The 13,807-nt window shown below is 41.4% G+C and overlaps 1 protein-coding gene across 1 annotated transcript in view; it reads left to right on the top strand.

The window, feature by feature from the left end:
• The window catches only part of LOC145394560 (retinoid-inducible serine carboxypeptidase-like), a 79,818-nt gene extending 73,097 nt beyond the window's left edge, over positions 1-6,721 (top strand). The window contains exon 10 of the mRNA XM_080268401.1: positions 6,560-6,721. Coding sequence (XP_080124527.1) covers positions 6,560-6,628 — 69 coding nt within the window. The 3' untranslated portion in view covers positions 6,629-6,721. The remainder of the gene's footprint in view (positions 1-6,559) is intronic.
• The last annotated feature ends 7,086 nt before the right edge of the window (positions 6,722-13,807 follow it).

Consider the following 13,807-nt stretch of genomic DNA (forward strand, 5'->3'; position numbering starts at 1 on the left):
GGTGAAAGCACGTCGGATTCGCGCCTGTCCAATTCCACTGCTTTTTAGCCCCATGCAAAGGACCCTGTGACCTATACCCCCTACTAAACCACGTTTGGAAAGGGGTAAAGGGCTAAGTGACTGCTGTGGAACGTGAACTGGCTAATTTATCAATGAAAATGATGGACAGTGACTACGATCTTCCTGGTGAGTAAAACAGTGCAAGGGGAAATGTAAATAATGTGTAAGCAACAAGTGAAAGCAATGAATGTAAATATAAGTGAACAGTGGAAAATAGTTTTATAAGTTACTGCAAGTGACAGTGCATAACAGTGTAAATAAAATAGAAATGTAAATAATGTAAATAAAATAGAGAATGTAAATAGAGATGTAAATGAGTAGTAATATAAGAATATGAGTATATATACTAGGAGTAATGAAAGTGAAAGTTTCACTCTAGCATGTATGAATACTATGAGTTATGAAAGTGGAAGTGAAAGTGACAGATTCACTCTCAACGCTAGTATACAGAACGAGAAAGTGAATGCTACGTATTTTACTGAAAGAGAAATTGAATGCCTACAGTGACAATAAACTACTATTACTGAAGGAAACTTATGGATAAAGACTGCAGATATATATAAGTGTTATATAGTAACAGAAATATAAAGTGTGTGTGTTTTTATGAATAATAAATGACAGAACACCAGCAGCGAACGAGCGTAAGTGGGAAGGTCATACGTGCTCGTAATTTTCATTGCTTTAGTGTTTTTTTTCTTTTTTTTTGAGTATGGATTCCAAACTATTTGAGAATCATAGAATAGTGTTTCTAGTGATAATATCAGGCTGTGGTAATCATATTACGGGTTGGCGGGAAGTGTAAAGTGGAGACTTCGTTACCCAACTTCAGAGGTCTCCACAAGTCCTACGGTACTCGACGAAGGCTCAACAAACATCCCAGGAGAAAGCTGAAGGTATGTGCCATAAGTATATTTGATTTTAATATTCTAGGACTAATAACTGATTCTTGGCAAATATTTTTAGAGAGACTGTCGGAGTGCGAATATGCCCGCGAGACACTCGTCAAGCAAAAACAACCCCGCAATTTAGGGGTTAAACTAGTAAGAACCAGAAGTCACATTTGTTGTACTTAACAACTAATATTACCTAGGCAGAACTAGTTGCACCAAAGGAGACTGGTTAACACACAAAATGAAGGACTAGAGTGATCTTTATACCTAGTTTTATCCAAACACTTTAGTCAAAACTAGTTTCAACAACTGCTCTGTCTGAGAGAACTAGGTGTTCTGGTATTTACCTGCCAGACACCTCAGTGAAAACTAGGTGCTATAAATCATGTTTATCATATCCGCATGATAAGATTAGTGGTATCTTGATTGTACATATATTTAATCCACTTCGGTATAGTGTGAAAAGTGTCTTGCTTTCTAAGGTACTTGATGACCAGTGTAGCTGTCATTAACAGTAGTAACAGTCGGGTCATGTTTGGTTCATATGGTTTGGTTCATGAGGTTGACCGACTTGGTCAGTCAGTCACTGTGGTTGTTGTGTGGGGTGGCTTGTTTGACGTCAGTTAGTTGATTGTGAGCTGTCAGGAGGATAACATTATGCTCCTGACTCCAGGAGATACACAAGAAAATGGCAACCTCCAGCTCACCTGACCACCCTGCTGAACCAGGAACAGAAACTGGATGGAAGGGGAAGTTTTTACAAACCATCCTGAAGTGGGGCAAAAGCAAAGCATCACACCACAACATACTTACTCAAGACAAGTATGCCTCTCTTCTCCAGGAGGTGAAAGATGCTAAAACTGCTGAAAAGAAAACTACTCTACAGTACAGAAGACTAAAGCAGTTTGATATTATTGATTTTGGCGGTGTTCAGAAACTGATTGCTAAAAGTAACAAAGATGAAGTTTGTTGCTACCTTGCCTGCTCCTGAGATATTTGAGGTAATTAAAACATCTCATTTAGCTGTCGGTTATGGTGGTCGAGACAGACTGAAATGTGAAATTGCTAGAAAATATGCAAATATTACAGCTGATATGATTATGCTCTTCTTGTCCATGTGTGAAGTGTGCCAAAGCAAGAAAACAAAAAAGAAAAAAGGATTGGTTTCCAATCCTATCTTACATTCCGAGCTAAATAGTCGGTGTCAAGTGGACCTAATAGACATGCAGACACTACCAGATGGAAAATATAAGGTCATAATGGTATACCAAGATCATTTAACAAAATTTTCAATACTTTGTGCATTGCAGTGTAAATGCACTGAAGAAGTTGCATATCACCTTGTTGACATTTTTTTAATGTTTGGAACACCATGTATTTTGCGGAGTGATAATGGGAGAGAATTTGTGAACACTGTCATAACGTCCTTAGCTTCTTTGTGACCAGAGTTGAATATTGTGCATGGAAAACCATGACATAGTCAGAGTCATGGGTCTGTGGAAAGGGCAAATCAAGATATTGAAAATATGTTGAGTGGATGGATGAAAACAATAATACAATGAAGTTTTTTTTTTTTTTTTAATGCGAGGAAGAAGGAACCAAAGGCTGAGCCTGCAAAACAGTTCCTTTGTTTTCATTTTCGTTTTTTAAAGGCTCCAAAATGCATGCATGTGTCGGCTTGGGTTACCTAATGGTGGCTCTCCACGCTGCACGATCCATTGCAGCCTCCATGTTCAGTCCCTTAACCCTGAGGTCACACTTAATGACCTCATCCCATGTCTTTCTCGGTCTACCCCTCATAACCCCACCCCCAATATTAACACTTCTCACCCTCCTCACCCAATTATCATCCCCCATCCTCTCCACATGTCCAAACCATCTCAATCTACCTCTCCTCATCACACCACCAATACACTCTAGTCCCATCCTACCTCTCAACTCTTCCATCGTAAACCCACCCCCTCCAGGCCTTGGACTCAGGGACGCACTGCACATCCACCTAATCATTGTCATTTCTGTATGTCTGAGCCGGCGAATATCTTCCTCCTTCACTGCCCAGGTCTCACTACCATACAGCTTTATCCTCCTAACACATGCTGCATACAAAGATCCCTTAGCACGTAGGGAGAGTCCTCTCAATGTCAGGAGAGGCAAGAGCTCCCTGAACTTCTTCCAACCACTTCTCACCCTAGCCACAGAGCTAGCTCCAGCCCCACCTCCAGCACACAACATGTCTCCCAAATAACAAAACTCTTCCACACACTCAAGAGATTCACCAGCAAGTTCAATCCTTTCACGTCTAACAATCTGCACCTGCTCACCCTGACACACCGTACACATAAAATCAGCATTATCTCGCGGTCTACCTCTGATACCACTACATCTCTTATGCACCCATTTATCACAAACACCGCAGAAGATGGAATTACTTCCCACGTCCTTGTGGCAAACTGCACATGGCCCTCTCCCTCGTCTTTGACGGTACCACCACCAACCCTAGATATCATCACTTTTGTTTTATCTGCATTTACCCTTAAGCCCTTGTGCCCCATACCATCTCTCCACTTCCTAAACCTTTCCTCCGCCTCCCTTTCGTTCTCTGCAATCAACACCAAATCATCAGCATACAACAACTCCAATGGGAGTCCGTTTCTAAAGTCACGTGAAAGGGCTTCAAGTACAGTACCATGATAAACAACATGGGACTCAAGACTGACCCCTGATGCACACCAACATTCACGGAAAACTCAACACTCAAATCTCCATTCACTCTTACCTGGGTGTGAGCACCCACATACATAGCCATAACCACCCTAACCAGCCACTCCTCCAAGCCAAGCTTTCTCATTGCCCACTTCACCACCTCTCTAGGGACTCTGTCAAAGGCCTTTTCCAGATCAACAAAAACAAAATAAAGATCCTTTCTCCTACCAATGTATTTTTCCTGAAGCTGTCGAAGAAGAAAAAAAAAAAACAATACAAAAGAGAGCCAAATTCAAGATCCATTCATTTCGAGATGCCTGGACACACTGCGTTTGAAAGACAGATCATAGGAAATAGGAAATACAGACAGAGGGAGACAGTTCCAGAGTTGACCTGAAGTGGTCCAAAGGTCTGCGTTTTGTTCAATTTATGAAGAACAGAGCCAAGCATTCTGGTGTAAATCAAAGCCCATACAAAGCAATGTTTGGTGTTGAAGCAAGGATTGGCCTGGCAACAACATGTCTTCCATTAGAATTAATTAAAAACTTACATAGTGAGGAGGATCTAGAGAAGACCATTGCAAACGTGCATAAGGAAACCGCAAGTGGAACTATTAATGATTTGCAGAGTACGGGTGAATTTAACATAAACATAATATCCGAGAGTAAATCTGAAGTAATCTCGTGTTGTGTGTGTGAAAAAGAGACAAGTGGAGCTCATTCCTGTGCAAAATGTGAGTCTAATATTCATGTAATATGTGGGATAGAAATCGAGCATGGTGGCTTCGGTTCAGAAGCTATGTATCCTACCTGTAACACTGAAGCATGAATATCTCATGTTCCACAAGTAGCAGGCAGTAGCCTAGTTTGGAGAAGCAGGCAAAAAGAATGAAAACAGTATCTGATGCCTCTCACCATCCATCAAGTATTGGGCAAAATGTAACAGTACCAATTCCAGAAGTTGACAGGGGAAAAGGAAATCTTTGAAATAGTATTGCAGTTGTTATATGTAGAAGTGAGGATGGAATGTATAAATTAGGAACAAAAGACAGCGTTCTCATGAAATTGTATAGTCAGTCTGAATTTGATAATGTAAGTAGTCATTCTTGACCTTGACTGATGTTCCTGAAGGCAAAGAAATATCGTTAAGAAGTGCTGCTGCATTGTTAAGTGTGGGAACAGGTCAAGGTTTCTTTAGATGTCATGGTACAAAACATTGTGCAACCAACATATGCCAGTGCAAGAAACATAAAATGCTATGTAATTCAAAATGTCACAACAGTATGCCATGAAAAAAATAAATACTGTAATGCAGTTTCTTTATTTTTTCTCAATATTTTTGACTACACAATATTTTTACTTAGCATGAGTTGTTGCAGTGAAACTTAAAGGTATTAGTATAGTGAAGGTGTAATTATCGGTTTTAATAAAGTAAAGAATCCTGTCAGTGTATATTATTTTTACATATGTTATTAAAGGTTTGCAAAATTTGAATATATTTTGTCTGTTTTTACCCCAATTCACTGTAGTGAATTGTTACATATAGTTTTGTCATCCAGAGCTGTTGCTGGAACTAGTTTTGAGTAAAATGTTCAGCTAAAGCTAGGTTTAACCTTTTTAATCTTCACATTTTGGGTTTTCCCCAACATCCTTAGGTGCAACTAGTTATGCGTAGGTAATACTAGTTGTACACTAGAACATTGGTTTTGACTAGTTTGAACCAGCTCTAACTAATTTCAGGTTTTAATTGCAACATCTCCATGGTTGTTCAATGTGTATGTGGATGGGGTTATAAAAGAGATACAAGGTACCGGTAGGGCAGTGGATGTTGGAGCGGCCCTAATGAGAGAGGGCAGTATGTGGAAACTCCCAGTACTGTTGTTTGCAGATGATACTGTGTTGTTAAGTGAAGATGAAGGGGAGCTGCAAGGCTTGGTGAATGATTTTGGGAGTGTGTGTAAGAAATGGAAACTAAAGATGAATGTAGGGAAGAGTAAAGTTATGGTCTTGTGAGAAAAGAAGTCACTAAATGTACAGCGAGGTTGGATAAGGAGGAATTTTGAAAATGTGAGTGTGTTTAAGTACCTGGGGAGTGTGATGAGTAAGGATGGAAGTTAAGAGGGTGAAGTGCATGAAATGATACAACAAGGAAGAAAGGTTGCTGGTTCTTTGAAAGCAGTGATATGAAACAGGGAAGTGAGCATGGAAGTGAAAAAGTTACTGAATGACAATATTGTGATGCCAACTCTAATGTATGGAATTGAAGCTTGGACCTCGTTGGAGGGACACAAATCAAGAGTGAGAGCAGTGGAAATGAGTTATTTAAGAGGAGCATGTGGAGACACATGGAGAGACAGGCTGACAAATGAGGAAGTGAAGGAACGTTGTGGTGTGGATGTGGATGTGATATAAAGCGTGGGTGTGATATAAAACGTTAGGAGAAACACATTAAGGTAGTTTGACCATGTGGAGAGGATGGAAAATGAGAGACTGATGAGGAGAGTGTATGTGAGTGAGGTGGAGGGGAGAGAGGGAGGGGGAGGCCAAGGATGAGATGAAGGGTTGGAGTAGAGAGGTATATGAGAGAGGAGGGTGTGAGCTGGGAGCAGGGCAGTGAAATGACAGGGGACAGGGTGACATGGTGACGATTTGTTTGTGGTCACCCATTATGGGATTAAGGCATCTGGCAATAGATAGATAGATGGCTGATGGGCCATCCCTGTCATCTAGGTCCCAAGATGTCTCCTAGGCCCTCACTTCATGCATCACACCATCACAACACAGTTCTTCAACATAACTTCAACAAAAGGTATCCTGGAGTGCCTGACTAGTCCTGTCCAGATTAGCCTGGTCTCATAACAGTAACAACAGCCATAAGAGAGGCTAATGACACCTCTCTGTTAACAGATCCCAGCTGATGCAAGTGATATGGCGCTGAGGATGATGCGGGAGATTGTGGGCATCAAACAACACTAAATGACTCGCAGCTTCATGTAAGGTTGTGCTGAGAGGGAAAGTATATAGTGAGAGTATATTTAGCCATAGCGTTTAGTGGCAGTATGCTGTACTGATGCCAAATGTAGGAAATTCATCTCATATACAGTAGATGTTGTTTGAATCTTTTGATTGTCAGCATTTCTCTCAGTATTATATGCCCAAGTATGTCCATAAAGGGATAATCTGCCTATTTATTAAGCTTTTTACTGGTAGGATTGGTGGTGTTGTTGATGCCCCAATGTCATCTGAATGTGAACCTAGTGGACTGCAGGCTGAAGATGCCCTCCTGCAGTTCACCATCCTGCATTTTGTGCACTGGGAGAGTAGAGGGATGTTTGTTTCATTATATTGGTGACAGTGTACGGGTGCATTCCTGACCACTGGTTGGGTCAGGTGGGTATTATTCTGTTCGCTTGCTTTGTTAGTCTTTTATTATTTTGAATGAACAACTGTGATGTATTGGAATTTCTCTCTCACCTCTCCTCTCTCTCTCTCAAAATAGGCAGTATAGGGAGATAGAAACTAAATATATCTTGACACTTCATCTGTCAGGTCTGAGTTTATCTTGCATGAAAAATTGTGATGCCGTTTGTACTTTTATCTTCTTGGTTTTTATTTTTGTTGATTTTATTTCTGTGATGTAATTCATGAAATGCACAAATTATGATACAGGTATACACTAACTATACTCTTTTCACCTTAACTTGGCCCAGATTATCATCTGTTTGCACATTATTTCACATACCTCAATGCAGCCAAATGGCAGAGGGCAGAGTGATGTGGAGGAAATTTGTTTGTGGCCACCCTTTTAAGGATTAAGGCGTCTAGGAAATGATAGATAAATATACCATCTACTTGTCCATTGAGCTGCACCCTCTCAGCCATTGACCACAGGTAGGCAACTGCTTCTGTGGAGCCGTTCTACAGGTACAGCACAGTACGGCACTTAATACTGTGTGGAGATCCAGTATCCCCTTGGGGTAGACAACACCTCACCAGGGTCAGACCTGTGTCCCTCCCCATGGTAAGGTACAGGGAAATATGAGGTGGTGTGTCTTATGGGTAAATTCCACAGTTGCTTCACTACACCCATGGTACACAGCGTCTCCATGTGTAGGCTTCTCGTCAGTGTTATTTTTAGAAACATCCCTGATGTATAATACAGACTAACTGTACTTTGTTTCCTTCAGTCTCATGACTGTGATGATGGAAGCAGGAAGTATCTGACAAATTTCCTTGCCAAAGATTTTGATGTAATCAATGAACAATAATCTCAATAACCAAGTAGATGTTTCAGGATCTCAGGATTCATGCTCTTGACACAGAAGTCTCATTATGACAACAGATGTTTGAGGATCTCATTATTTAGTTTTTACCATGATAAAAAAATTGAAGGTGAATTTGTCTTTATGTACTTTATCTCAGATGTGGGGATTGGAGATCATTAAGGTTAAGCTGGTTTGTTTTCATCTGACAGAACTGAGCCATAACCTGAATAGTAAGCCATAGTTGTGTGAAATATGGTGCGCCTTAGTTGTGAGATAGTAATGGGTCTCCTTGGTTACTAGACTAATTAATCCTTCACTCTGACAACAACTGGCTCTCAGCTGAGCTGCAAAGAGGCTTCAGATCTTTGTCAGGTCAAAACAAATTGCTGCATAGAATACTCAGCCACATTTCACATAACTTTTTTCACATTGTCTGGTGGTAGAGTTGGCAGGTCAAAGAGCTGTGGCTAATTTATACTACCTGTTGTATGTACATCTCTGCCATTCAGTCCATTTGTGCCCCATCAGGAGTGTAAGAGCCTGGGGCTAGACTGCTTAGTCCAGCCATTGAAGGTGAGTGTGACCAGCCTCACTCATCCAAGTGGCAGTATGTGAGCAGTAAACCCTAACCATTCCTTGGGTATAAACCCTTACATGCTGAGTCTAGCTGGAGTGCCTAAACCCACTAACCATCAGGTGTTGTTTAGTCATATGGTTACCACCCAGTGTAATAAATGATTTCCTGGGTTACAGGAAACTCTTTGGCATGTCTCTCTGTGCAGGGTCACCCAAAGGCAGCAGTGTATTAGGGCATATTTCACTCTCCAACCTTTAAATGTTCTGGAATTTAAAAGCTTAACCTCAGCCCCCTACACTTCATAGGGGTAATAGTGGATTGGCTTGCGTGTTTGTATGTATTATATAATGTTCATCACTTGCCCACCTGAAGCAGAAGTGTGATGGAGTTGTGATATACTGTACTTGCTCTCTCATTGTCTGCATGACTTCACTGACTATTGTACCATATTAAATGCAACCAAGGGGTGTCAGATGATAGTTTACCCTTGAATGTATTTAGGTCAGTATCTTAGACTGGTGGTTGGTGGGGGCGCTTACCATCCACTCACTCGATGTATTGCTGCTCTTGGGTGCCTGCCCTTTCCTCTCTTCCTTCCTTCTTTTCATCTTTCCTCTTCTGTCTGTCTTTCCATCATTCTGTCCTCTTCCTTCTTTTTGTGAATGACTCTACACTGAGTGACAAGCCAAATGGTTTCCTGCACACCAGGAAACCATTTACCATGCAGGGTGGTAACCTTATAACAAAATAATGGCACCTGGAGCTTTAGTGGACAATTGAGGTGCTCCAGTCGGATTGAGCCGGTGCAGGTTTATATCTAAAGGGTGGTTGGGATTTATTGGTCACATAATGCCACTCAGGGATGAGTGAGGCTGGTCACTGTCATCTTGAATGTCAGAACCAACTTGCTTAGCCCCAGGCTCCTACACTCCTCATGGGGCAACACTGGATTAGATGATGAATGAATCTTAGACTTGAACCGATACATTTCAAAGTAGCTAATGTGGGATTGATTTCTGTATTATCATTGTTATTATTATTATTATTATCATCGTCATCATCATCATCATCATCATCATCATCATCAGATAGAGCCAGGATTCTGGGGGCTTGAATGGTGAGTGAATGGAAGCATGGCCCATTGGATGGCTGTCTGGACATGTTACTCCTCACCCTGCCCTAGGGTGGGAAAGGAATTCCGGATGATGATGATATGATGATGATGATGATTATTATTATCATTAGGATTAGATGATTATTTACTGTACCCACCCCTTTCATTAGTGGGAAATTGAGTTAGGATTGTGGTGATGATTTACTGTGCTGTGATTTTTCAGTTAGTGCTGTGTTTTTTTCTGTAAGACTGGTTGTAGTTTATAATATATGCTTGAACCTTTTTAACCCCATCAACCTAAGGACATCTTGATACTTGTGGATGATTTTATTCAACTTTGGAGATACTTTTTGAACTGGAGAGGTTAAAATTGTCAAAGTTAATTCATTCCCTAAGACATTGGAATAGTAGTAGTAGTAGTAGTATAGTAGTAACTGTAGTCTCAGGTTCATTTGAATATGAACCCAATGGATTGCAGGTTGAAACTGCCCCACATATGCAGTCCACCATTATCCTTTCAGGGGGATAAGAGTTGAGGGATATTTGTATAACCAGGCAGCTCCGCCGCCAAGTTATATCAGTGCTGCCTCTTGCAGGCAACCCTTGGCAGGACCAGCAGTTGAATAAAATCATACATAGTCAGTTATTTTCACCTAACAGAACTGAGCCATTCCTACAGCTTGAATACTAATTCATGGTTGCATGAAATTCAGTAAGCCATTGTTGTGTGTAGTAGGAATAAATCTCCTTGGTTACTAGTCAGATATATCTTCCAGTCAGGCGACTTGGCCATCATCAGATCTGACGGAGGTTAGGGATCTTTGTCAGGTGAAAATGAACCATCCATAGTGGCAGTGTGAATAAACTGAGAGATGTCTTATGGTTGATGAGGTCATGTAGGAAACTCATTTTGAATATAGTATACAACAGAGTTCCTGCAATCAAATTTCCGGGTCAAGAAAATTGTCTGAAAAATATTTTACGATTACAGATTATAATATTTAAATGGCCACCCCTTATGGGATTATGGCATCTGGCAATAGATAGATAGAAGTACATAAGAATAATTTTTTCTGGTATATTTCATTTTTTATATATATATATATATATATATATATATATATATATATATATATATATATATATAACTTCCCCCCCCATCCTTAAGTGGGAAAAAAGGTTTGAATGATGATGATGATGATGGTGGTAGTAGTGGTGAATTTGGATAATATGTGGTACACTTCTGGGATACTCTGCTGTACTATATTTACCTAGTCTTTTGTAAATCAGCTTATATTTGCATAGAAGTTATGAATGTAGTTGTTTTTGTCTTTGCACTTTATTACTTTTTGTTGTCTAAGGGTCCCATGTTGTTCATCATGGTATTTGAAGCCCTCTCACGTGACTTTAGAAACAGACGCCCGTGGGAGATGTTGTATGCTGATGATTTGATGTTGATTGCAGACAATGAAAGGGAGGCGGAGGAAAGGTTTAGGAAGTGGAGAGATGGTATGGGGCACAAGGGTTTGAGGGTAAATGCAGATAGAGCAAAAGTGATGATGTCTAGGGCTGGTGGAGGTACTGTCAAAGATGAGGGAGAGTGGCCATGTGCAGTTTCCCACAAGGGCATGGGAAGTAATTCCATCTTGTGCAGTGTTTGTGATAAATGGGTGCACAAGAGATGTAGTGGTATCAGAGGTAGATTGTGAGATAATGCTGGTTTTATGTGTACGGCGTGTTGGGGAGAGCAAGTGGAGATTGTCAGGCATGAAAGGATTGAACTTGCTGGTGAATCTCTTGAGTGTGCAGAAGAGTTTTGTTATTTGGGAGACATGTTGTGTGCTGGAGGTGGGGCTGGAGCTAGCTCTGTGGCTAGGGTGAGAAGCGGTTGGAAGAAGTTCAGGGAGCTCTTGCCTCTCCTGACATTTAGAGGACTCTCCTTATGTGCTAAGGGGTGTTTGTATGCAGCATGTGTGCGGAGTGTAATGCTGTATGGTAGTGAGACATGGGCAGTAAGGGAGGAGAATATTCGCCGGCTCAGACGTACAGAAATGACAGTGATTAGGTGGATGTGTAGTGCGTCCCTGCTTGCCAGGTCTGGAGGGGCTGGGTTTACGATGGAAGAGTTGAGAGGTAGGACGGGACTGGAGTGTATTGGTGTTGTGATGAGGGGAGGTAGATTGAGATGGTTTGGACATGTGGAGAGGATGGGGGATGATAATTGGGTGAGGAATGTGAGAAGTGTTAATATGGGGGGTGGGGTTATGAGGGGTAGACCAAGAAAGACATGGGACAAGGTCATTAAGTATGACCTCAGGGTTAAGGGACTGAACATGGAGGCTGCAATGGATCATGCAGCATGGAGAGCCACCATTAGGTGACCAAGGCCGATGCATGCAAGCATGTTGGAGCCTTTAAAAACGAAAACAAAGGGTCAAAGATGGGTGGCTACCATCAACCCTGGAAGGTACTACCATGTGAGAGTGACATGTGGCTTCAGTCGGTAACCAGCCACATGGTCATCACTCATAGTCAGGAAACATACAGCCACAAGCACAGTCACTTGGTGATATTTTTTTCTGTGTATTTGCACACAGTCAGAATCCATGCTGAGACTCACATTGTTACAAATCATATTACCCATGCCAAATATGTTTTTACCCAACAGCTTCCAGCAACTGTTGGGAAGTAATTATCTGGTTTTGGCTCTTGGTTTATCTTCCAGTCCATAGAAAACTTCAGCTGCACCATGGCCAACCCCAGTACAGGGATTCCTGAATCCCCCTGATGCCAGGCTCTATGCCCCCTATCCCCTTCCCACAACCGGGCTTATTTTTGGAATTTGAATTTTTTTTTTTTTTACCCACCCCGTCTTGCCTGATTTGCCACCACTGCCTCCCTCAATCCTGACCAATTTTGCAAAAAATTTTTTTTGGCTCAAACCTCCACTTTTGGTGAGAAACATCGAAAATTCATAGAGAAATAGCTCACCTGAGGTTTAAAATACTGAATACAGGTAGAAATACCCCTTACCTTGCTGTGTTTCCTATCAGGCTGGCTTCAAAGAAAATGAGTTTTGTGGGAGGGTAACTATTCCACACCACTCATAAACAATATTTATTTATTTATTTGGTACAAATTTATATGTAGTACGAGAGTATATTGGTTTTCACACAGAAATATAGGCAATATAAGCATTGTTTCACTCACCAAACACATCAACATACCTGACCTTTATTGGCGACATTACCTGATCATCGTTTCTGACTCTTCCTATAATGCTATGTAAACTTTGTCCTCCACATTGTCATCGATTGGGGAATCACGCTGGCCTTGAATTTCGTACCATGGCACGACATGTCCTTACTGGCCAGGTCACTGGTAACATGTGAATTGCCTAGACAGTGGCGTGCGGGAGAGGGGGAGGTCATGCAGAGTAAGGCATTGACCCTGCCTGGCATCATGTAAAGGAAGGTGTCCCATGTATACGTACCAAAACTCGCGCACGAAATATGAAAATTGTGCAAATTAGGGACCTTGGAATTGCTGCATGTTTATATACGTCAACAGGAGTCATAGTGACAAAACGTGTGGTCATACATATACGTCAAGGGGAGTCAGCGGGTTAAATACAAAATCACTTGCAAATTATACAAACGCACAAAAAATGTGTGTACCTACCCTCTGCTGGTGTATATCTCTACTGGTGCTTGGGTGGTTGACTGCAGTCAGCACACGTGTACTGTACTCTGCCCCTCCAGGTGCCTCTCTCCCAGCCCCCACCCCATTTCTGTCCCTGCTAGCCACTCCCCGCACTCTCAGGCACATGATAGAGCTTACCACACCACTCTTAGTGAGTCTGGCGTACTTTGAAATTCAAACATGCTCGCGAGATATGAGAACGTCCCCAGATGTGAAACCGCATCAGGGGGTTATGAGGGAGCGTTGCATCAGTTTTGGGATGAGTAAGGGTCATATTGTAAGTGGCTTCAGGGAGCTTGTTGTGTTTTGTATGTGAGGTTTTGATGATGATTATATATTTTGTGTGGGATGGTGATGAGAATGATTTGTATTTTGTGTAGGACTATGATGATGTTATAGATGTGAAGATGTAGGGTCTTAAGTCTGTATGCTTATCGGGTAAGGAAGCTCCCTAACACCTCTTCCTTAGCAGTTTATTTTTTAATATGTCTGCTTAA

Source organism: Coenobita brevimanus, chromosome 27 (assembly GCF_032717465.1).
Source record: "Coenobita brevimanus isolate Jiangsu-jjx chromosome 27, ASM3271746v2, whole genome shotgun sequence".
NCBI classification, from domain to species: Eukaryota; Metazoa; Arthropoda; class Malacostraca; order Decapoda; family Coenobitidae; genus Coenobita; species Coenobita brevimanus.